Here is a 25,064-nt window from a genome sequence, read left to right on the forward strand (position 1 = left end):
GCCGGCTTTAGGGGGGTGCGACCAGTGCTGCAGCACCGGGCGAAGACCTACAGGGCAGCACAGAGTTCGGGGGGGAGAGGCGCTGTGTTTAGCAATAACTTTGATTTAAGAGCACCTGCTGCAAACTTTCTTGTGTGTCCAGCTTTTAGGCTGGAATAAAAATGTCAAGATAAGTTTTGTGATTAATGTTCCTGCTAGGGAGAGAAATCAGAGTTTGTCCAGTGGCCATTGACTCGCTGTAAAGTAGCACAGACGGTTAATGTGCCTGTTGCAAAGAACAGATCTGTATTTTATGTGGGTAGCTGAGTGGATTAGTAAAGCCAGCCTTTACCTGTGATTTAAAACAAATGAAATGTATGTGAGAGAGGGGCTATGGAGAGATGAGGGGCACTTTTGCCGAGTGATAGTGAGGGAATGCAAGGAGGAGGTCATGGGGCGGGAGGAGGGCACCAAACAAGATTACTACTTGCTAATAAACATCGCTAGTTGTAGGAAAAAACTACACCAAGGCATACACTTAGGAAGCCAAAATCTCCACAAGCTACAAGATGCCTGTGTAATAAAAACTTTGCACACCCCTAACTTATACGTGTTATATACGTATTTGTGCCCAGGATGTTTGAAAATGAGATGCCAGCCACAGGGCTGGTGGCAGCATTTTTCCCACTATTAGCTAAGTAATATTTTGCCCCGACAGTGAAGGGCTTAGCCCTGTCACTTGTAGAGACAACCTGGTTCCTTCACTTGCATACCACAGAGCCAGCACTGACTGTCCAGGACATGTCCAGCCCCTGCCTTTAGAGAACACTTGTTTTTCTCGAGCCAGGTAATCTGGGCTACAAAAACCACTGGATAAATAACCAAAAATAACCAAAAGTTCACATTAAGGTTGAATGTTTCCCTTTACGTAGTTTTTTAATCCTACCCCCTGGGGACATTAATAAAGACAGACTTAGTTCCACCAGGAGGAAGTGTTGGGTTTTTTCACATTCTTATCACCCTGTGAGTTGCACTCTGCCCTTTACCTACACCATTGCACACATGGGGGGCCCAGTCTCAAGAGCTCCTCCCTTTGGGGGTTGTAGCCCACACCCTGATAACGGATTTATGGCATGAGGAGGATCCCAATGATGAAGCATGCCACCTGAGGGTGGGAGAGTGTTCACTCCTAGTGAAAATGATTTTTGGAGTCTGAGAGAGAGGCAATCTGACTTGTCAATACTTTTTTGACGACTTGGGTGTAGTAAACCGCGAGCACTTTTGTGTACGAATTACATGGATGCTTTCCACAGTCCCTTCACCTGGGTGATGGCTGGCAGAAGCTGGAATATTCGGCGACGTGTCTGCACAGCAACTGTGCACTGCTAAGTACAGTCTTTGTCCAGCAGCCCTAGCAGACACTGCTCGTCCAGCCCAACCCTTGCCCAATACAGGGACTGGTAACCAAACTTTAGACACTGGACATGTGCTCCCCCTTTAAACAAGCCTTCACCGCCATCTCTCCCTGCCACGCTGATCATCTTGATGCTCAAAACTTCCCAAGAGAGAGTAGTCACTTGGCTTGAAGCTACATGAATGTTCACCATGTGTTGGTGGCTGAGGTTCTGCACCTGGCATGGGTCTAAATCCACCCTCCTCTCTCTCTAGGATGGTTCACTGTATCCACCCAGACTCAAACACCTTGGCACCGCATGTCTGCCTAAATGTCATCACATCTCGTCTCCTTTGTTTCAAGACCACCCTTCAGGCTGAAGGTCAGCGGTTCTGCTCAACACCCTCACTGATGCAGCCTCAAATGTGGACATCATTGATGGGTGGATGGGCAGAGTAGCTTCAAGCTCAACAGAACCAAGGCCAGAATCTTCCTTGTCGTGTACTTGCATCCCAGACGCATGGATGTGCCACCCGCCTCTTTCATCAACCACCCCTCCATCCTCGCTTCCCCATTGGATGCAGGAAGAGGACCACCACAGGCTGGACTCTTGCAAGCTCCCTTTCAGTGCAGTCACTTCAAGACCCTTTCTGTGACCTACCGATGCCTGGAGAGCTCAGCTCCTGCTACCTGATGCACCCCTAACAGGGCCGCAGATTCACTCATGGACCTATCCGTCTTCACTGCGACTCCAGGGGAGTGTGCACAGGCAGAAGGTGCTTCTCAGTTTAGGCCCACAGATCCAGCCCCTGCTCCCTCGGATCACTGCCCCATCTCTCAGCTGCCTGGACCTCATCCTCTTGAGACAAGACGTGCAGTGTGAGCCTGGCAGATCATGCTGTCTGCACCCTTGTGACGATTCTCCTCACTGATGTGCACAATACGGATGCAGTAATCACTAACTGGTCCATCCTCTCACGGTTCTTCTGACAGTGTATCTTGCCAGGGTGGCTCAATGCTTCCCTTCCACTTTGCACAATAGAGCAAGAATGCAGTGTGAACCTTCCACTGTCTTACATAATGAAGCTTGTGAGCGGGAGGAGATGGAAACTCCTTGTTTGGCCAAAATGAACCTTTGAGAACTGTGTTAATTCCGAAATCCAGATGCAGACACAACAAAGTGATGGATGGAATGCTTGAATTAATCTCAGCTAATGGCAGTTGCTTGGTGCGCATCCCAATCCATAGTTTTTGCCCACCCTGCCACCTCAGTTTGGACCCAGCCTTATGCAAATCAGTCATGACCCTACTCCTCATTGGAACAGTCCAGCCCGAACTGTGAAGCCAGGTCCTCCCTGATCTGGAAACAAGCATCCTGGGATAGGTTTTGCCCTAGTTAGGGCTCTTCAGCCAGGTACAGCTTAATACGGAAACCTGGACCAGGGGGCAGAGCATGTAAATTCCGCCCGCACCACACACTGTTTGCACTTGCAACTTGGAATTTACCAACCACTTGCAGGGACCAAGCAATAAAATAAAAGGTAATCTGCACTGACTAACACATTTTTTATTTGTATATAGCATCCATTGCAAAAATTGTGTGTTACATTGGTCGGTTGGTGCTAAATTTCCCACCACAATTGCAAGTGCATGTTAGGGAATCTGGCCCTGAGATTTACTTCGAAAGGTCACAGCCATGACCAGGTTCAGAGACAGCTGTGGGAAGCGGTGTGATGTGCCTCTGTGGTGGGTGGGCATTGATTGAGTGTTGGGCAGGTGGGCAGTGGCACTGGTGCAGTTTGTGGTTGAACTGCATTGGTAGTGAAGCTCCTCATGTTTATTTCATTTACTGTAGAGCGAGGCTCTACACAGGCTGCCATCTGAGTTAAATGTACGTTTATCAGACCCCCCAGGAAGTGCGTTGTGTGGGAGACACCAAGGCCGCCATCTTGTCTTGTACACTCTTCAAACCGAAAGCAGCTTGCTTCCTTTTAAGGGGGGAACATGGGGCATAACAAAGGCCTCCGCAGCCCCTTAGATACAGGGGGCGGAGGTCCGGGGGGCCCTCAGCACAGTACACTATGCACGGGTGACAGGCCCCTGTGAGTCCAGGGGGAAGGGGGCATCCTATAGGTACTTTGCAGGGGTCCTCTTTAAGTTTTGGTATACCACTGGGGGACCAGTGGGGGGTCCCCTCCCTTTCATAGGCGATAGTCACCATAGCAGGACAAGTCCAGCAATTTTCTGCGTGCCTCTAATACTGTATGAATTCAGGCTGAATCTCAGACGTGAGAAGAATGTTAATCTGAACAAAATGAGTGCAGTGTTCAGGGCTCCTTCTGGGGCCCTGAGCATTCACTGAAAGAGAGGATTATACAAGGCCCCTAAAGAGAAAACCCAAAGGATTATTGAATTATAGTTTGACATCTATAAATAAAAAAAGGCCATTTTATTGAGTGCAGGACCCCAAAGTTAGTACTCTGATAAAAGCCACCATTGAGTGTGGTAGAATGCGGATGACTGTCAATAGATCAAAGCGCCGAAACATGTTGGATTGTTGTTCGATTGACTTGTGATGTGTCTTTGTGGCAAATATTGTACGTCCCATGGGAACTGTGCGTGGAAGGAAATACGGATGGTGAGATGGTAAAAGACCCATGTCATTCCTCAAGTTTGCGTTTTATTGAAAGCATATTTTTAAAGCACATTCCTTACTTGTGTCAGTTTCCTTTATAATTGTTTCCACCAAATATTTCCATTTTTATTGCGCTGACACACAAAGACGCCAACCAGTCAATCAATCAATCAATCAGGATTTGTGAAGTGCGGCTAATCACCCGACAGGGTATCCAGGCGCTTGCAGGTCCCGGAGGCTAATTCAAACAGCCAGATATTGAGGGGCCTTCGGAATTCCGGAAGTGAGGTGATAGTCCGGAGTAGCATGGGGAGGCTGCACAAAAATCGAGGGAAAAAACAAGGAGAAAACAGTGAGAGCGAGTGAAAAGCAAGGAAATCAAAAATGGGGGCAAATAGCTAGGAGAAGACACGAGCAAGAGTGATGAAGCAGTACAGGAGAGTTGAGCACCAGTGTCTAAAAAATCAAATGATGCATCTAGACCCTATAGAGGTCTTTTGCGATTGGTCATCAGTAACTTCCAGCAGGGTTCTTGGTTCAAAGCATCATTGGAGCACCGCTCCTGATGTGTCAATGCACTTGGGGCCTCATTTACTAAGGAGTGGCGCAGTGTGGCGCTGTGCCAAATCTGGAAGTGCTGCGTCATTTCAGGAGCGCAGGGATGCGCCATATTTACTACACTACGGCACACCATGTGTTTTCCGTTACGCTAAAATCAGCTGCCTAGCACCAACGCAGGCACACTTGCACCATAGTGCAAGGGTGCCTCCATTGCAGGGGATGATTGTTTATGTGCAGGAAGGTGTCCCTTCCTGCACATAAACAATCAATAACGATGATTTGTTACTTCTATGTGTGCTTGAGAATGTAGCACACATAGGAGTAGCAAATCGTCATTATTTAATGATTATTTATGTGCAGAAAGGGACACCTTCCTGCACATAAACAATCATTTATGGTGTTTTGCTCTTTCTATGTGCGCTGTAGAATGCAGCACACATAGGAAAAACAAAAACAAGGAGAAATAAAGGCATTTCTCCTTGTTGCGCCGTGCTAACACCACCCCTGGTGTGGCGTTAGTTTTTGGTGCTTCCTCAGGTTTACGAATCCTCGTAAATCTGGGGCAGAGTCAAAATCCGATGGGTGTTGCGGTGGAACCCCCACAACAACACCCATTGCACGCCCCTTTCACACAAAGTGATGCCTGTAAAGGGTCCACATTTACAAAGTGGCGTTAAGCCACAAAAAGTGGCTTAATGTCGCCTTGTAAATATGGGGAGAGCATTACGCCTCCGGGGGATCGGTAAAAGTGACGTTCCAGTGGCACAATGCCCTTGTAAATGAGGGCCTTGGTTCTTGGCCGCCAAGGTTTCCTTGGCCATGTCCCAACGACAGCCAGTGACTACTGGCCACTTCTAGGCACTTGTTTTCAAGTTCATAAAATCTCCTGATGGTGAGGTGTTGAAATAGTTATTACAAGTCTCAACTAATTCAATACTTCGCGTTTTTGGTGTCCATCCCTGGTAGGTTGCGTTGGCGGGACCACGGATATCAAATAGTACGGCGTGAGATCGGAGGAGCGGCCCCTTGACCATCAGGGACCATCGTGGGCACCAAGGATCCCATCCCAGATGCAGGTGGCGTCCCTGATGAGCCCTCCCTGCATCCCGCGCCATGTACCAAACTCCTGCATCTTCCTCCCATTACATTGAGCGAAAAGTCTGGCCTGTGAGTGACCACCTTAAGCGGAATGTGAGAAGTGCCCATACAAATGTGTATGCAGAGAGGTTGTAAGGCCTGGGCAAAGTGGGCTCTGGCCCCGGGCCCCAGCCTTTCAGGGGCCCCTGAGAGCCAGCTCTTTTCTCCAGAGTCTCTTCCCTGATGATCTTGACTAATTCCTAAACAGATTGTTTTCAATAAGGTTTTCCTATTTTTTTTTTATTTGGGTGATGTAATGGAGTCTAGAAGAGACATTTTACAGAGAAATGTTTGTTTTTGAACACATGCAACATCCATAAACAAAGCCTCTCTTAGGCTAAAGCAGGGCCTCATATGACAAACAGGCGGGTTACAGACATTATCTGCAGTAACACTGCTCTGCCATACGTTTGAAAATACATGTCATTGTTCCTATTACATGTAAACACATATAGAATTTGTACCAGTGTCCTGTGCACTGTCAGTGACCCAGCCAAAGAGGGCACGAAAGTGCTGAAATTGGATCATAAATTCAGGGCTGTTCCGAACAGCCCCCCTAAGTTACTTTTGGCCCTGGGCCCCTGAAGTCCTTAAGATGTCCCCGTGTGCATGTTCACACGGAAAGCTGTAACGCGTCGCAGCTGCGAATTACTGAAGGTCCCAGGAGATTCGCAGGCCCAAAATGTCAACATTCAGTGCATTCCAGGATATATTTCCGGTAGCAGCCTTCAGCGAGGAATTTCCATTTTTTAAATTTATTGACAGAAACATGTGTGGAATTAAAGAGCCACGAGCCGATGACCGTCCCTGTTGTGTGCAGCGGGAGGCTGTCGTGATATTAGGAGCCACATGTCGTGATAAATCACCCGAGACGCTAGTGCATGGTAACCCCGGAGATTTGAGGGTGCACTTGCGTGCTCCCACTGCCTTCATCCCATGCTTGTGTTGGCTGTCCAAGATGTCGTTTTCAGTCCGGCCAGTGTCGCAGTCACTGAGATTTGGGGTGGGCATGTAGGTCTGAGGTTCCCCAAAAATTCCCGATGTGCACCCCACTAAGTAAGAGGCTGAGGGTGAGGGATCAGGGACAGCATGGATCTTAGTGGCAGGGTGGCCACAATTCTGAAACATTCGTAAAGCCCTTCAAGCTTGAGGAACCGTGCCAATGAGGGGGGCACGTGCCATAGAAGCCGTGCCACCCTGAGGAACGCTGTCCCTTTTAGTTTCTGCCCCCTCCTGACCAGTGCCACAGGATAACTGCATTTTTCTGTGTGCTCAGAGCTGGGCACAGCCCCAATGTTTACTGAACCTGAGCATCCTGCAACTGGAGGAGAAGAGATGTGCCTGTGACTTGGGAAGCCTCCCCCTCGGCCCCTCTGGTGGGTGGGAACGTGGTGCCCTCCCCCCTCCCAGCAAGCAGAGAATGGACAACTCTCAGACACCACAGCTGTAAAGTTTACAAACTTTTCTACCCTGTTAGTGTGCGCATGTGTGACATTTCAGTCTGTAATGCGTGACACTTTGCGTGACACTTTATCCCACGTAGAGCAATGCAGGCATGTTCACTAATGTGATAGATTTTTAAAGAAGGTAATATCTAGAGATGTACATAAATCTATCTAGCATAATCATGAGAATTCTGTGAGATTACATGGAATTACATGAGAAGAGTAATTGTATGTTGAACTCTATTTTTTAGCGCCAAAATGCCCTCTGCCAGGATACATCCAGTGCTAAGAAACAGCACTAAATGCAGCAGAACACAGACAGCAAGCTCCAGTAGCCACTCGTGAGTGCTCACACTCTCTAAATGTGCTCTTGTAGGAGAATGTCCCCCGAAATTACTCCATAATGGTGCAAGAAGAAGTTATTGCGTTAATATCAGTAATTTCACGTTAAAGAGTAACGTGAATTACAGAAATTACTTTGATTACTCCGGCATGCTTAAAATTACGCCAGGGCCTGGCGACATTGAATTACCTTGTGTAGTTGAGACAGGGTCCCCCTTATTCCTTAGTACTCAGGGCCCCAGTACGCACTGCCCAAAGGCCCTTTGCAGGCAGTATGGTAAAGTCTGCGTGTGCCCATCAGATGCCCACTGATGCCAGCCCAGTGCTGTCCGTGTGAAGCTGTCAGTCACTTGACATCCAATGGGCATGCAGACTGAGTGAGCGGGGGTTCTTAAATTCTTGCAGCATTAGTTAACAGGTGCCAGCAAGGCGAAAGGGGTTTTCACACAAAAACATGCCCTGATGTGGCCAAGTGGTTCCCATTTACAGCATCATTTTCTACATATAACTTCTGACCACCCCGAGAGCTCTGCTGAGATTCTTTCAAGCCCACATGCAAGCAGGGTGCCCCCTCACTGCATGCACAGACAGCGGTGGGACCTCTGTCCCAGATCACAAGCAGCAGGTGTCCTAGATCCCACCACTGAGTGGGTCTCCAAACACCTGGCAGATCCAGCAGCAGGGAGGCGAAGCCTTCAGTCAGAGACAGAATACAGACGCCCAGGCACCCACCACAAGCAGCAGGGAGCCCTGGTGACACCCTGTGTCACATCAGGTACCAGGGACACCTGGCTCCCGCCAAAGGATGGAATTTCTTTTGTTCAATAAAACTGACGGCAAGAAAGCCCAAGGACACGTGTGTCCTCGAACATGCTATGTGCAATAGAACCACTTGGCTGTTATGAGTCCTTCACAGTAGTGTTTTGGAGGTGCGGTACCCCCGCATTGCAGTTAGACGGGTGACAAGACTTGCTGCATCTGGGCCGAGACCTCCAAGGAGCCCTGAGTCTGTTGCCCTACTAAAGAAACCTACGGCTGACCCGAGCGACCTGAAAAACTTCCGCCCCATCTCTCTTCTGCCTTTCCCAGCCAAGGTAATAGAAAAGACCGTCAACAAACAGCTGACCACCTTCCTGGAAGACAACAACCTGCTCGACCCTTCACAAACCGGATTCCGAACCAACCACAGCACAGAAACCGCCCTCATCTCAGTCACAGACGACATCAGAACCCTGATGGACAACGGTGAAACAGTCGCCCTCATTCTCCTCGACCTCTCAGCTGCCTTTGACACCGTCTGTCACCGCACCCTAATCACCCGCCTCCGCTCCACCGGGATCCAAGGCCAGGCCCTGGACTGGATCGCCTCCTTCCTCGCAAACCGTTCCCAAAGAGTTTACCTCCCTCCGTTTCGCTCAGAACCCACCGAGATCATCTGCGGCGTACCTCAAGGCTCATCGCTCAGCCCGACACTCTTCAATGTGTACATGAGCCCCCTCGCCAACATCGTACGCAAGCACGACATCATCATCACCTCTTACGCCGACGACACCCAACTTATACTCTCCCTCACCAAGGACCCCGCCAGCGCCAAGACCAACCTACAAGAGGGTATGAAGGACGTCGCAGATTGGATGAGGCTCAGCCGCCTAAAGCTGAACTCTGAAAAAACGGAAGTCCTCATCCTCGGCAACACCCCGTCCGCCTGGGACGACTCCTGGTGGCCCACGGCCCTCGGCACCACACCGACCCCCACAGACCACGCCCGCAACCTCGGCTTCATCTTGGACCCTCTTCTCACCATGACCAAGCAAGTCAACGCCGTGTCCTCCGCCTGCTTCCTCACCCTCCGCATGCTCCGCAAGATCATCCGCTGGATCCCCGCCGACACCAGAAAAACCGTGACCCACGCCCTCGTCACGAGCCGCCTGGACTACGGCAACACCCTTTACGCCGGGACCACAGCCAAACTCCAAAATCGCCTGCAACGCATTCAAAACGCCTCGGCCCGCCTCATCCTCGACGTACCCCGCAACAGCCACATCTCTGCACACCTGAGACACCTGCATTGGCTCCCAGTCAGCAAAAGGATCACCTTCCGACTTCTCACCCACGCACACAAAGCCCTCCACAACAAGGGACCGGAATACCTCAACAGACGCCTCAGCTTCTACGTCCCCACCCGCCTCCTCCGCTCCTCTGGCCTCGCACTCGCTGCCGTCCCTCGCATCCGCCGCTCCACGGCGGGTGGGAGATCTTTCTCCTTCCTGGCGGCCAAGACCTGGAACTCCCTCCCCACCAGCCTCAGGACCACCCAGGACCACTCCGCTTTCCGGAGACTCCTAAAGACCTGGCTGTTCGAGCAGCGATAACCCCCCCTTTTCCCCTAGCGCCTTGAGACCCGCACGGGTGAGTAGCGCGCTTTATAAATGTTAATGATTTGATTTGATTTGATTTGCCCCTCCACATGTGTTACCCACTTTTGTTACATACCTTGTAACATCAGTTTTCCAAAGTGGTCTGTGTCTCACTTGGGGCCTAGACTAACTGCTAATTTGCACGTGGTATAGTTGTTATGTCCTTGCACTTGTGAGACTTACTTCTGAGTCATTTTAGCTGCTCCAATCCGCATGGGCAGAAATGCCCTTTCACCTGTGCAGAATTAATTTATTGTGCAGACAAAACCCACGAGCTCTGTAGAAAGTTCGAGAATCAAAGAACAAAATGACCAGGCATCCATTTTATATCTGTTTATTTTCTCAACTGAAGTGGGCCCTGGGGAGGGACTGGCTGCAGCCAATAAGCAGAGAGCTCGAGGCACTCACCTGCCTGACAATGCTTTTTTGAAGCACTTAAGGTCAGTCGGCCGTACGTGCACCGTGATGAGGTGTGGTGGACCAGGACACCATTTGACAACTAGTGAGACGGAGATTTAGAGCAACAAAATAGAGCAAAAGGAATCCCCTCCTTAAATTGTAGTGAGATGGAATATTTTTTTTAAGTAGGTCAAAGGTAATGTTAAGTGTTAGCTTAAAAACTCTGGAGTCTCCTGTCTGATTCCGAGCTCTGGGTTGTGTGGCTTATTAGAAGCCACAATAACTTCTTGCGACAAGTTCCCTACAGCAGTGGTTCCCAACCTTTTCACTTCTTTGGACCTCCGCATTATCATTTCCAGAACCCGGGGACCCCCACTGAATCATTGTAGGAATCCGGGGACTCCCTATTGAGTCATTACTGAAAGCTGGGGACCTAATCTGTTAATATGATTTCATTTTCTAAGCAGTCGCGGACCCCCTGGACCACAGGTTGGGAACCACTGCCCTACAGATTCACAGGAGTGGCCTTCGAGTGCACCTCGATTACAATGGGTTGGAAAATGACCCTGCATGCCTGGATTTGTTGCAAGTTTCTCAGACTGACTTTAGCAAAGACGTCAATAGAAGTGCAGACCCACCTTTTAGAGACCCTGGGGCATATTTACAATATTTTGGCACCAGGCAGCGCCGCGAGGCTTTCTGCTCTGCTGCCCTGCGTCAAAGGAAAGAGACAGGAATGCGCCATGTCTGTCCTCTTCCACTGCGCTGTTGCACAATTGGCTGCCATGGTGCAAGGGTGTCTGCGTTTGTAGGAGTGATTGTTCTTGTGCAGGGAAGGGACACCTTCCTGCACAAAAACAATCATAAAGATGTTTTCCACCTCCTATGTGGGCTGCCTAGAAAGAGTTAAAAATGAGGGGAAATAAAGTTATTTCTCCGTGTTACGCCGCCCCTGGGGAGGTTTGCAAATGCGTCAAAATCCATGGGTGTTGCGTGGGAAAACCTACCTCAATGTTCATGGAACGCATCCCTAGCGCGGAGTAACGCAACGCAGCGACTTGCATATCCTTGCCTTTCTCCATATCTACGAGGCCATTCAAAGCCACGCAGAGTGGATTTGCGCGGCCTCATAGATATGATTTTGTAGTGTGCACCGGAAGAGCGTCATAAAAAAAGTGACTCTACGGCGGCTCACGTGGCTCATAAACAGGCTAACATTGGTTTCGATGCTCTCACCTCTGGCCTGCGACACCCGGACAAGGGCCTGGGGAATTCGTATCCCACTCCCAAGATGTGTGTGTGTAAAGAATGGAGCCAAACGACTCATGTCACAATATATACACACATCCCACATATACTGGACAAAAAGCCATAGGTATTTCAGGCAGCTCCTAAGCGAAACTCTAGTGTGTGGCACAGCCCCCCGGAGCGTTGTTTCTCGGCAGCAGCAAATCATCTCAACGAAGGAACTATGTTATTCCCCCTAGAAAGCCTTTGTTGCCTCCTGCTGTGGCCCAGGGTAAAATTCAAGTTGTATGCGTTTTCCACAAATTCCACGCTGGTATTGGCCCTCTGTGAGTACATAGATAGATCAACCCCTGCTCTAGGGATGTTGGATACATTAACAAACCTTTCAGTGACCTAGTTCTATAGCCCTGGTGCCAAAGCCCCTCACGTAAACAAGATACTCCGCCATAGAACACCCCCCTTTCCTGCACAAAGTATTCTGTGCCTAGCAGTGGTGGAGTTTGTGTGCAGAACACATTCTGACATTTAGTAGCATAAAAGCACTGAGTTCAGTAACAGTATTTGGGTCCACAGCGTTGCTTAATTTGAGCCGGTGTTTTCAGGTGGCAGTTAATTGCCAACACCGACACTTGACAGCTGCCACATGGTGGCGCTGTTTTTTGTAATTTAAAGATGCTCAGAACAACAGTTGCTTACTAATGCAACATACATTGTAAACAACTAATACCCGCCACCCAGGCCATTCTTATAGCTCTGAGGGCCTCGAACAGTCTGACTTGTCACACTTGTAGCAGGGCGATGGCTAGGAGTTGTGCTAGTACTGCCATTGGCAGCACTGATAGTGACAACACGGGGTGCAAGCTGTGGTGGCCTCCTGACGAGGGCCCCGGCACATATACTTTTACAAATTAAGCACTGATCCACAGTGGCTGTTGATGTACCTAGTGGCTTAGAAGCCAGATGTAAACACACTTTGCCAAGACCTCGAACACGTTGACACCAATAGATATCCTGGCACCATCGGTAGAAGGCTCCAGAGTTCCGTGAGGTGGCCAGACGCCGAGAAGCCCATGGACATGTGTGAGGCACTATTTGAGAGTTCCGTCCCTCACAACAATGCGAGCTCTGCCCCAGCTGAAAGTCCGGTCCCAAGCCAAGCAGATCTTCAGACTGAGGCCAGTGACATGGTCCAGACATCTAGCAGCAAAGCTGGAAATTTGTTGTGGCAACTTGATTGATGGTGGAACCTTTCAAAGCAACATTTATGAGTTTGTGGTGAACGTGTGAGGCTTTAATGGGCCATTTTGGATTTAAATGGACATTGGACTAAAAGAAAACAGAAAAATTGGTATTTCTAAACCTAAGGCGGTTGTCTGTCTTTCCAAGCTGTGGACACCCTGAGCCTCTCTCTACTGTGGATTTGCTCCCAGTGACTCACTTTTGACGGGGACATCTTAAGGATTTTGGGGGCCCTGGGCCAAAAGTATTTTGGGGCCCTTGTTCCAACAGCTTCGAATTTATGATCCAGTTTCAGCTCTTTCATGCCCTCTTTGGTCCGGTCACTGACAGTGCACAGACACACTCGTCCAATTATATGTGTGTGTATATCTAATATTCTGGAATACTGACGTGTGTTTTTTAATATTCTAACACAGCAGCAGCAACTCACTAATGTTACTGCAAATAATATCTGTGACCACTTCCCAAATCTCATATGTAAGGTCCTGTTTTGATCTAAAATAAACTTTTTTATGGATGTTCCATGAAACATAAACACAACATTTCTCTGCAAAATTTCTGTAATACTCTTACACATCACCCACATTACACGTAAAGGAAAATGGTATTTAAAACAATCTGTTTAAGAATTATTCAATGTCATCAGGACAAGACTCTCTTCAGGACAGAGCTGGCTCTATCAGGGGCCCCTGAAAGGCTGGGGCCCTGGGCCCACTTTGATGCCTTAAAAGGTCTCTGACATTTCATTTCCAGTGGAGTCCTGGGCTGCTAACTAAAAGACGAGGGGGCACCTACTGGAATATTAGGAACAGCTGTTGCTGGGGGTGAGGGCAGAAGGGATGAGCACATCCGTGGAAAATGTTGCTTTTGCAGAGAGGAAGCCAGGCATTAGGGGTTCACACACAAAAATGTGAGCCGATGGGGCCAAACAGTTCCTGTTTACAGCATCATTTTCTAAATATAACATTTTAGAATCTCTAAAAGGCCGCATGATTGACAAGCAGCTTTGAGACGCAAGTCATGAAACATTACAAGTATGCAGAGTTTGCACAGAAGCATCATTTACCCCCAGCAGCACATCACGTCGGTGCCCTCCAGGGCCCCAAGCTTTGTCCATTCCCTGGCCTTTCGAGGTGTCTCAGCCCAGAGGGGTCCGGGGGTTCTTCTGCATTTACCTCTTACGTCCAGTGTAGCCCCCACAATTCTATGATTCTATAGGACAGCCTTACAGAACTACGAGTTTCTTGTGCGACTTCCTGTGGGAAACTCGGGCGAGTAATAAGAAACGATCGGAAACCCCCCAAGGCAGGCTGTCATCGAGACCAACTATCTTTAGGAACTTAAAGTACAGATATTCACGAGTTTCGTGTGTGAGCATGGGTCTATATAAGCAGCCAGTCCTGTCGGAGCATGGGTCTGTATAGGCAGCCAATCCTGTATGAGCATGCGTGTGTATAACCAGCCAATCCTGTCTGAGCATGGGTCTGTATAAGCAGCCACTCTTTTGTGAGCATGGGTCTGTATAAGCGGCCAATCCTGTGTGATCCTGGGTCTCTATACGCAGCCAATCCTGTGTGAGCTTGGGTCTGTATAGGCAGCCAATCCTGTCTGAGCATGGGTCTCTATACGCAGCAAATCCTGTCTGAGCATGCGTGTGTATAAGCAGCCAGTCCTGTCTGAACATGGGCCTGTTTAAGCAGCCAATCCTGTGTGATCCTGGGTCTGTATAAGCAGCCAATCCTTTTAGAGCATGGTTCTGTAAAAACAGCCAATCCTCTGTGAGCATGAGTCTGTACAGAAAGCCAATTCTGTCTGAGCATGAGTCTGTACATGCAGCCAATCCTGCCTGAGCCTGGGTCTGAATAGGCCGCCAATCCTATCTGAGCATAGGTCTGTTTAGGCAGCCAGTCCTGTCTGAGCATGGATCTGTATAGGCAGCCAATCCTGTAGGAACATGCGTGTGTATAAGCAGCCAATCCTGTCTGACCATGGGTCTGTATTAGCAGCCAATCCTGTGTGAGCACAGGTCTGTATAAGCAGCCAATCCTGTGTGAGCATGGGTCTGTATAAGCAGCCAATCCTGTCTGAGCATGGGTAGGTATAGCCAGCCAATCTTTTGTGAGCAGGGGTCTTTATAAGCAGCCAATCCTTTGTGAGCATGGGTCTGTAAAGGCCATCAATCTTTTTTGAGCATGGGTCTGTAAAAGCAGCCAATCCTGTGTGTGCATGTGTCTGTATATGCAGCCACTCTTTTGTGAGCATGGGTCTGTATAAGCAGCCAATCCTTTGTGAGCATGGGTCTGTATAAGCAGCCAATCCTTTGTGAGCATGGGTCTGTATAAGCAGCCAATCCTGTGTGAGCATGTGTCTGTATAGGCAGCCAATCCTGTGTGATCATAAATTTGTATAAGCAGTCAATCCTGTGTGAGCATAAGTCTGTATAAGCAGCCAATCCTTTGTGAGCATGGCTCTGTATAGGCAGGGAATCTTTTTTGAGCATGGGTCTATATAAGTAGCCACTAGAGACAGTCTGAGGATGGTATGTACCCCAACACCATAGGCCCACTTGAGCTGCTGGCGGTTATAGGCTGGCTCCACAGAACTGTTCTGAAAATCCCCATGTGCACTTCCTCTGCGCCCAGGTGTCTACTGTCCTACAATCAGGGCCACTGGAATTATGCAGCAGGGGAGGGTCAAATTATGCGGCTGGGTTGAGTAAATTATGCGACAAGAAAAGGCAAATTATGCGGCAATATGAGGCACACTTTGTGATAGTATTACTTCATTTCTTGTCATTTGTTGTACCAGTTTAACACCCAAATATAGCAATAAGCCATATGAAGATTACCAGCCAACGTTTGCAAAGGGCCTCCCATTGCGCTGCAACACGTGTTGCTGTGTCCTTACTGGATTTTTAACCTTTCAAGCTAGAATACATTTTTTATTGTTAAAATCTGCCGATTATGCTGCAGATGATGGATTATGTGGCAAATCTACAATAATGCAAAAATCGCTGCAGCCACACAGTAGTATAATGCCAGTGGCCCGGTGTACAGTGTAGGGATATACGTGGCCTTATATAGCGCACACTTAGGTACAAAGCAACTACGCACAGCAGGAAGGCAACCAGCGAACCCCAGCATCCTTAGGGGCTAGGCAGCTGTTGACTCAGTACACATAATTTATAATCTGTTTACGAAAAGCAGTTTCAAATTAAAGGTATACCAATTCTAAAAACTACCATGATAAAAAAAATTTATTTATCAGGAATTGAAAAAAAAGGCAGAAACTTCCAAAGTGGTGGTTTTACCCAATGTAATGGAACTCAGCTGACCTTGGATTGACAGAAGGGTTCAACCTTGCGACTGGCAGATCACTGCGTATTTTAGCGGCAAGTGTTCGAGTCACTGAGCCATCCTTCTCTACAGACTCTGGGTTGTTTGGTTTATGAATTCTAGTTCCATTCCGCAGGTTTACGCAGTCTCTCCTTTGCCTTGGCTTTAGTGCTGATGTGATGCTTGGCATCAGAACTCTCTTCAGCACAGGCCTACACATGGGGTCTGGTGGCCCAGAATCCTGCACATAAGGACCACCTTCAGTGTTAAGACTTGGTTTGCAAGAGTCTTCCATAGGCGGTGACTGGTGGCATTATCGGTCTCACCAGGCTAGATGCTGAAGCCAGACCTAATGCCAGCCTGGTGCGCCCACCGGCTGCTGCCTCCCCCCATCAGGCGCTTCTGGTTTATCCAGAATGTTCTCTCTTGCAGGTCAACAAACAGATGTTCTGTATATTCGGACATACAACTTTTGTGCGATGAGGCCTTCCAAGGAGATCGAGGTTCAAATACCACGTTATTCAAGCGAGTCCAAGCGTGTATCCCCCACGTGGCCTGTGTGAATCATTCACATAGCTTGCTCGTATCCCCGCGTGGCCTGTGTGTATCATTCACATAGCTTGCTCGTATCCCCCACGTGGCCTGTGCGTATTCTTCACATAGCTTGCTCGTATCCCCCACGTGGCCTGCGTGTATCCCCCATGTGGCCAGCATGTATCCTCCGTGTGCCATGTGCGTATCACCCACATGGCTTGCTTGTATCCCCCATGTGGTCAGCATGTATCCCTCATAGAGAATGTGAGTAGCTCCCACATGGTCTGCACATATCATCATGTGGCATGCGGTATCCCCTACATGGCCTTCACTTATCCCTCATGTGGTCTGCGGCTCTGCGTTTAGTTCCTATGTGGCCAGCATGTATCCTCCGTGTGGAATGTGCGTATCACCCACATGGCTTGCTTGTATCCCCCATGTGGCCTGTCTATATCCCCTACGTGGCCTGCGCTTATCCCCCATGTGACCATCATGTATCCCCCATGTGGCATGTACCTATCCCCCAAATGGCCTGTGCGTATCCCCTGTGTGGTATGCGTGTATCCCCCATGTGACATTCACGTATCTCCCACATGGCCTTCACATATCCCTCATGTGGCCAGCATTTATCCCCCATGATGAATGCACATATTCCCCACATGGCCTGCATGTATCCACATGTGGCTAGCATGTATCCCCTATGTGGCAAGCGTGTAGCTCCTACATGGTCCGTGTGTTTCTTCATGTGGCCAGCACGTACCCCCACATAGTTTTCATGTAGCCTGGATGTGGCCTGTGCGTAAACCCTTTGTGGCCAGCGTGTATCCCCCATGTGACATTCACGTATCACCCTCATGGCCTGTATATATCCCCTGTGTGGCATGCGTGTATCTCCCATTTGACATGCACATATCCCCCGCATGGCCTTCACATATCCCTCATGTGGCCAGCATGTATCCCCCATGATGAATGCACGTATTCCCCACATGGCCTGCATGTATCCCCTATGTGGCATGCGTGTAGCTCCTACATGGTCCGTGTGTTTCTTCATGTGGCCAGCACGTACCCCCACATAGTTTTCATGTAGTCTGGATGTGGCCTGTGCGTAAACCCTTTGTGGCCAGCGTGCATCCCCCATGTGACATTCACGTATCACCCTCATGGCCTGTATTTATCCCCTGTGTGGCATGCATGTATCTCCCATTTGACATGCACATATCCCCCACATGGCCTTCACATATCCCTCATGTGGCCAGCATGTATCCCCCATGATGCAGATGTGCATTCCCCACATGGCCTGCATGTAGCCACATGTAGCCAGCATGTATCCCTCATGTGGCATGCGTGTAGCTCCTACACGGTCTGCATGTTTCTTCATGTGGCCAGCACGTATCCTCCACATGGTTTTCACGTAGCCTGGATGTGGCCTGCGCGTAGCCCCTTTGAGGCCAACATTTATCCCCATGTGGCCTGTTCATATCCTCCATGTGGCCTGCGCGTAGCCCCCACGTGGTTGTCAGCAGTCCAGCCATGGATCTCGCACCCAGGCTCTGATGAGACACGTGGTCCTAAGCAGGGCTGGTCTGATACAGATTTCCAGGTTACCTACATCATATCAGTGCACATGCAATTTATCTAAAAGGACCTAATTTACATCGTCCTTATGCTGAAATTCTCGAAAGGATTTTCTCTCCCCTGGACGAACCTTTGGGCAGAAGTCTTCACCCCTTCCCAGGATGCTCAAAAAGAACACAACTCCTGCTCTCACTTTGGAGCTAGTGTGGGAGACTCAGTCTAGCTTCCGGTTAAGGACGCCAGCGGCCTTGCATGGAGTACCACAGTCCCACCCGCTCAGAACACACCAGGTCATATCGGAAAGTTCTAGAAGGGGCAGAGTTACGATGAAGTAGGCTGGAGACACAACTGTACCTCAAATGATAACCCCTGATGGATGTGCCTGTACTTTACCACTAACTCTCCCTACAGTAGTTGCCTCCTTCAAACTCTTCACTCATATGCGCCTCGAGGACAGCATAGGGTGCTTTGCAGCGCTTTACACAAACCTCAACTAAAATATAATAGATTCTACACCCTAGATCACCCCTGGTGTGGCCTTCAGACCCACTTCCATGGCCATGACTGGACTCAGTATATCCGGACCCGCCTGTGATGAGCCATCCCGAAGAGTTCGTATCATCGTCCTCCTTGACCCTGGAAGACGCCAACCATGGGTGCTGCGGTGCCCCTCTCCGCCCTTTGTGTCCCTTTGTCTCGCCACCCTGGCAGCAGGTCTTTGTAAGAGCTCGTGTAGAAAGGGCAGTCATCAGGATTTATGTCTGCTTGTATCACTCAATAAGGAATTTTCATTGATTCACCATCTCAAAAAAAGATATTTCAACCCTCCTTCTAATGACAGTGTGTCTGAATGCATCTGTGTAGCATTCCTGCCCCCGGGCAGTACCGTCCCATCCAACCAGATCACTGTCTGCAGTGGGCAAACAACGGCTGGTATGTGTCCGACTCTTGCGTCTAAAAATCTTCCTCCTTGGTATATGTCAATTGCAGAAGAAGTTAACTAGACCTCAAATAAATTTTCAATGATCCCCCAAATTTGCTATTGAAAGTTTGTGTGTCTGACAAATGGCTGGGTGCGTCAGAGGGCACTTCCTGGCCCTGGGGGGAGAGTGGGTGTGATGAGACAGTAGGTCATTGGACAAGACATGCCAGACTTCATTCATGGCTCAGTTTAGTCTCTTCGGGCACTTCCGCTGTCCGAGAAGACATGTTGAACAAATGCTGCTCCGCGTAAGGTCACTGCCAGGAAGGATGCTTCACCGCCCAGGATAGTAAATCCTATGGGCTCATCTCTTCTACTAGAGGTTACAGATCCACGGAGTAGTTACACCCCAACCTCAGTGGGACACTATAGAAGAGCCCATATATGGTATCTATGTCTTAGGAGAGGAGGCACTGCTCCACAAGCGGTCACCCCTTGAAGGAGGGGGGAGCAAAGCGGGGGTTGTTGTTACATTTTCCAACTTTTGGGCTCTTTTCCTTGTTGCCCTCTTATGTATTTCGCTATGAATTCACTTGAATAACTTATGTATTTAACTTTTTTTAATTAATTTATTTCATCATTTATTAAAATCAAGCTATAATTTTAGGTGTGATGGCTTGTGAACATTAGATGTGCTGGATTTCACTTTTGTTCTTTCATATTGACTGGTACCATTGGCACGTTGTGAGTATGTTGGCTGGTGCTCGTGTAAAGGCCCCTGGCACTCACCTTGTCCATCTGTCTCCATGGATTGGTGATACATCACCAGGTGCTCACCTAAGGGTCCATGCCATGCAGGATGGCTGGCACTGGTAATATGTATGTCACGATCCAATATAAAACCTCCTGTCTCACCTGTCTCTATCTTCTCTCCGCTAGTGTCCCTGTCCGTTCCATCATCCGCCACTTCTCGTATCACCCTTCGCACACGTCATACTCTGTCGTACCAGTAGACTTCACAACACCAGGTGTAGCCTCACTGGTATCTGCTTCTACTATCCATTGTGTCACTTGGCTCATCCATGCCTCTTCCAATTCTCTCCCTGCAGGTTTGTGACCCGGTTCATCGAGCTCGATGGACTGACCTGCCTGCTGAACTTCCTGAAGAGCATGGACTACGAGACGTCGGAGAGCCGCATACACACATCCGTTATAGGATGTATCAAGGCCCTGATGAACAACTCCCAAGGAAGGGCGCACGTCCTGGCGCACCCCGAGAGCATCAACATCATCTCGCAAAGCTTACGGACGGAGAACATCAAGACCAAGATCGCTGTGCTGGAGATCCTGGGCGCCGTCTGCCTCGTGCCCGGTGGGCACAAGAAGGTCCTGCAGGCCATGCTCCACTACCAGGTGTTTGCCGCGGAAAGGACAAGATTCCAGGTAAGAACTGAACTGCCCATAACTGATCAACAGGGATGATGCAGTCCACCTCCCAATGTTCCTGGTCGGTTGTGACAGGCATGACACATGTGGTTAGGCTTTTCCTGAACCTGGGGGCGTTGACCTGGAGAACCCCATTTCTGTTGTCAGCCTGAGCTACCCACAACCATTTGGGCTAGTGTTCTTAACTAGACTGATCAAGGTTAGGGAGAGTGGTGCCACCAAGGAACAATGGTCAGTGAGAGACAGGGATGTCCCAGGAGTCCTCAGTGAATACACCCTCACTTCTGTTTACTTACAGATCCCAGACTGGCCCAGCAAGCAATGTTTTGGACTCATAAATTGTGTCTTAAAGAGGCAACAACAACATTGAGATATTTTGTACTGCTACGTAGAATTGTCTAGATTTGTTTATCACAACATGATGGCAAAGTAGATTAGGTGGGCTGCTGTGTGTCCTAGTGCTAGAACATTGATTGTACGTTTGTGCAACAGTCCTTGCATTTAGTACGTGGTGTAACTCCTCGTTTGCAGGAGGCATCTTGTCGGAGTCTTTTCTGTATGTGACTGAAGGGAACGGGCTGTACGCAAGGGTGCCACCACGATTGCACCCAAGCAGCTTAGGAGAATGGAGCTGTGCTGGTACCATTACCCAAAGGGCAGCCAGATGTGGGGTTAGGGCAGGTGCTCCCCAGAGGCACCCATGGCTGATTGAAGTAAACCAGGACATGGATGAGTTGATTATGGTCACCCTGGATAATGCCTAAAATTGTGAAAGGGACGGGTCGGTGTTGCCGACACATCACTGGGATCTTTGAGTCTTTTTTTGTTTGCAATCTTTAGCTCTATAAGCAGGTTGCAGCTAGGGCACATTTTGTTGTTTACCTTTTAGGGACTGGGTTTACATCTTAAAGGCTCCAGAGCATGGTATGGTCTGCTTCATCAATGTAATTGCTTATTGGATCCCTCCACCCGTGTGCACATGATGCTGAGCACACATCAGGTTAGCTGCTTTGAATGCAGTGTACTCAAGGTGCATCCTGTAGACTGGCTGCCCTTAAATATCGGTGTCTAGCACAGGAGCACCCAAGAACCTGCCTGTAGGTAGGACGGATTGATCTCTTTAATTGAAAACATGTACCATCCGTGAGTATCTGTGTCTGCACAGGAGCAATCTAGAACCTCCTTATAGGGCGAACTGATTGGTCCCTTTAACTGAAGACTTGTACCATCCGTGAGTATCTGTGTCTGCACAGGAGCAATCTAGAACCTCCTTATAGGGCGAACTGATTGGTCCCTTTAACTGAAGACTTGTACCATCCGTCAGTATCTGTGTCTAGTGCAAGAACAATGAGCAGCCTAGAACCTGCTTGTAGGTAGGACGGATTGATCCCTTTGATTGAAGATGTGTACCATCCATGAGTATCTGTTTCTGCACAGGAGCAGTCTAGACCCTCCGTATAGGGCTAATGGATTGGTCCCTTTAACTGAAGGCTTGTACTATCCATCACCATCTGTGTCTAGTGCAAGAACAATGAGCAGCCTAGACCCTACGTGTAGGTAGAACGGATAAATGCTGTTGATGGAACGCGGGTACCATTCATGGCTATCTGTGTCTAACAGAGCTGCAGCCTAGAACCTGCTTGTAGGTAGAACGGATTGATGCTGTTGGCTGAAGGCTTGCACCACCCATGAGTATCCATGTCTAGAATAGCTTCAGCCTAGAACCTGTCTGTAGGTAGAACGAATTGATGCTGTTGGCTGAAGGCTTGCACCACCCATGAGTATCCATGTCTAGAATAGCTTCAGCCTAGAACCTGTCTGTAGGTAGAACGGATTGATGCTGTTGGTTGAAGGCATGCACCACCCATGAGTATCCATGTCGAGCAGAGATGCAGCCTAGAAACTGCTTGTAGGTAGAACTGATTGATGCAGTTGGTTGAAGGCATGCACCACCCATGAGTATCCATGTCTAGCACAGCTTCAGCCTAGAACCTGCCTGTAGGTAGAACGGATTGATGCTGATGACTGAAGGCATGTACCACCCATGAGGATCACTGTCTAGCAGAGGCACAGCCTAGAACCTGCCTGTAGGTAGAATGGATTGATGCTGTTGGCTGAGGGCTTGCACCACCCATGAGTATCCATGTCTAGCATAGCTTCAGCCTAGAACCTGCCTGTAGGTAGAACGGATTGATGCTGATGACTGAAGGCATGTACCACCCATGAGTATCACTGTCTAGCAGAGGCACAGCCTAGAACCTGCCTGTAGGTAGAATGGATTGATGCTGTTGGCTTAGGGCTTGAACCACCTACTGTACTTGGGCTCAGCCTGCAGCATATAGCCCAGGATTCTCCATCCCTCTCGTGGGGGTGGTGTTGGTTACCATACGGATTTGTACTTAATCAGCATGGATGATTGGTGCAAGTAGTTGGAGAGGTTTTGGAAATCAGTAGAAGTTTATTGACTAACAAAGGGATTTCTTAGAGTTTTTTAGCTTGAGGTGGTGAGTGGCAGAACTTCAAATATGTAACAGTTTTCTAGTTGGGTGACGCCATCAGGAAGGGTGGACTAGTCCAAGGACACATCCAAACATGACTTTCAGCAGTGCGGGCTGGTCTGAACATGTTTACCAGGGCTGTTTTTGGTTTTCATTCGGGCACTGGGCAGAGCCTCTGTTGAGAGTGAGGGATGAACAGCTCAAGGAGGCACCTTTGAAACACACACAGAGTTGTAGATGGGGGAGGGACTGTCTTCCAATGGGGGGTATTGTAGCCAATGTGAGTGAAGCTGGAGTAGCATGTCAGTGCTGTCAGACATGAGTAGCCTATCAGCGCTGTCAGACTTGAGTAGCCTATCAGCGCTGCCTTACGTGAGTAGCCTATCAGCGCTGCCTGACGTGAGTAGCCTATCAGCGCTGCCTGACGTGAGTAGCCTATCAGCGCTGCCTGACGTGAGTAGCCTGTCAGCGCTGTCAGACTTGAGTAACCTATAAGTGATTTCAGGCTTGAGTAGCCTATCAGTGCTGTCAGGCTTAAGTAGCCTATCAGTGCTGTCAGGTCTGAGTAGCCTATCAGCGCTGTCTGACGTGAGTAGCCTATCAGCGCTGTCAGACTTGAGTAACCTATAAGTGATTTCAGGCTTGAGTAGCCTATCAGTGCTGTCAGGCTTAAGTAGCCTATCAGTGCTGTCAGGTCTGAGTAGCCTATCGGCGCTGTCTGACGTGAGTAGCCTATCAGTGCTGTCAGGGTTAAGTAGCCTGTCAGTGCTGTCAGGCTTGAGTAACCTATCAGCGCTGTCAGACTTGAGTAACCTATAAGTGATTTCAGGCTTGAGTAGCCTATCAGCGCTGCCTGACGTGAGTAGCCTATCAGTGCTGTCAGACGTGAGCAGCCTATCAGTGCTGTCAGACTGAGCAGTCTATCAGTGCTGTCAGATGTGAGCAGTCTATCAGTGCTGTCAGACTTGAGTAGCCTATAAGTGATTTCAGGTTTGAGCAGCCTATCAGAGCTGGGGACGTGAGTAGCCTATCAGTGCTGTCAGACCTGAGTAGCCTATCAGTGCTGTCAGACGTGAGCAGTCTAGCAGTGCTGTCAGACCTGAGTAGCCTATCAGTGCTGTCAGATGTGAGCAGTCTATCACTGCTGTCAGACCTGAGTAGCCTATCAGTGCTGTCAGATGTGAGCAGCCTATCAGTGCTGTCAGACGTGAGCAGTCTATCAGTGCTGTCAGACCTGAGTAGCCTATCAGTGCTGTCAGACGTGAGCAGTCTATCAGTGCTGTCAGACCTGAGCAGCCTATCAGTGCTGTCAGACGTGAGCAGTCTATCAGTGCTGTCAGACGTGAGCAGCCTTTCAGTGCTGTCAGACGTGAGCAGTCTATCAGTGCTGTCAGACGTGAGCAGCCTTTCAGTGCTGTCAGACGTGAGCAGTCTATCAGTGCTGTCAGACCTGAGTAGCCTATCTGTCAGACGTGAGCAGTCTATCAGTGCTGTCAGACCTGAGTACCCTATCAGTGCTGTCAGACGTGAGTAGTCTATCAGTGCTGTCAGACCTGAGCAGTCTATCAGTGCTGTCAGACGTGAGTAGCCTATCAGTGCTGTCAGACGTGAGCAGTCTATCAGTGCTGTCAGACCTGAGTAGCCTATCTGTCAGACGTGAGCAGTCTATCAGTGCTGTCAGACGTGAGCAGTCTATCAGTGCTGTGAGACGTGAGCAGCCTATCAGTGCTGTCAGACGTGAGCAGTCTATCAGCGCTGTCAGACCTGAGCAGTCTATCAGTGCTGTCAGACGTGAGCAGTCTATCAGCGCTGTCAGACCTGAGCAGTCTATCACTGATTTCAGGTTTGCCCTCACCAAGGGCAGTCTCCTGCATGTCCTGGGGGAGCACAGATCAGCTGCTGGCAGGGGAGGGGAGGCGGTGATGGACCAGACACTACCCACCTCTTCTACCCTCCCTC

At 49.2% G+C, this 25,064-nt stretch overlaps 1 protein-coding gene across 2 annotated transcripts in view; it reads left to right on the plus strand.

The window, feature by feature from the left end:
- The window catches only part of DAAM2 (dishevelled associated activator of morphogenesis 2), a 517,936-nt gene that overhangs the window by 300,691 nt on the left and 192,181 nt on the right, over nucleotides 1–25,064 (plus strand). For both annotated transcript variants that reach the window (XM_069236334.1, XM_069236335.1), the window contains exon 6: nucleotides 20,271–20,604. In XM_069236334.1, the coding sequence (XP_069092435.1) occupies nucleotides 20,271–20,604 (334 nt within the window). The remainder of the gene's footprint in view (nucleotides 1–20,270; nucleotides 20,605–25,064) is intronic.

This window comes from Pleurodeles waltl, chromosome 5, assembly GCF_031143425.1.
Source record: "Pleurodeles waltl isolate 20211129_DDA chromosome 5, aPleWal1.hap1.20221129, whole genome shotgun sequence".
NCBI lineage: Eukaryota > Metazoa > Chordata > Amphibia > Caudata > Salamandridae > Pleurodeles > Pleurodeles waltl.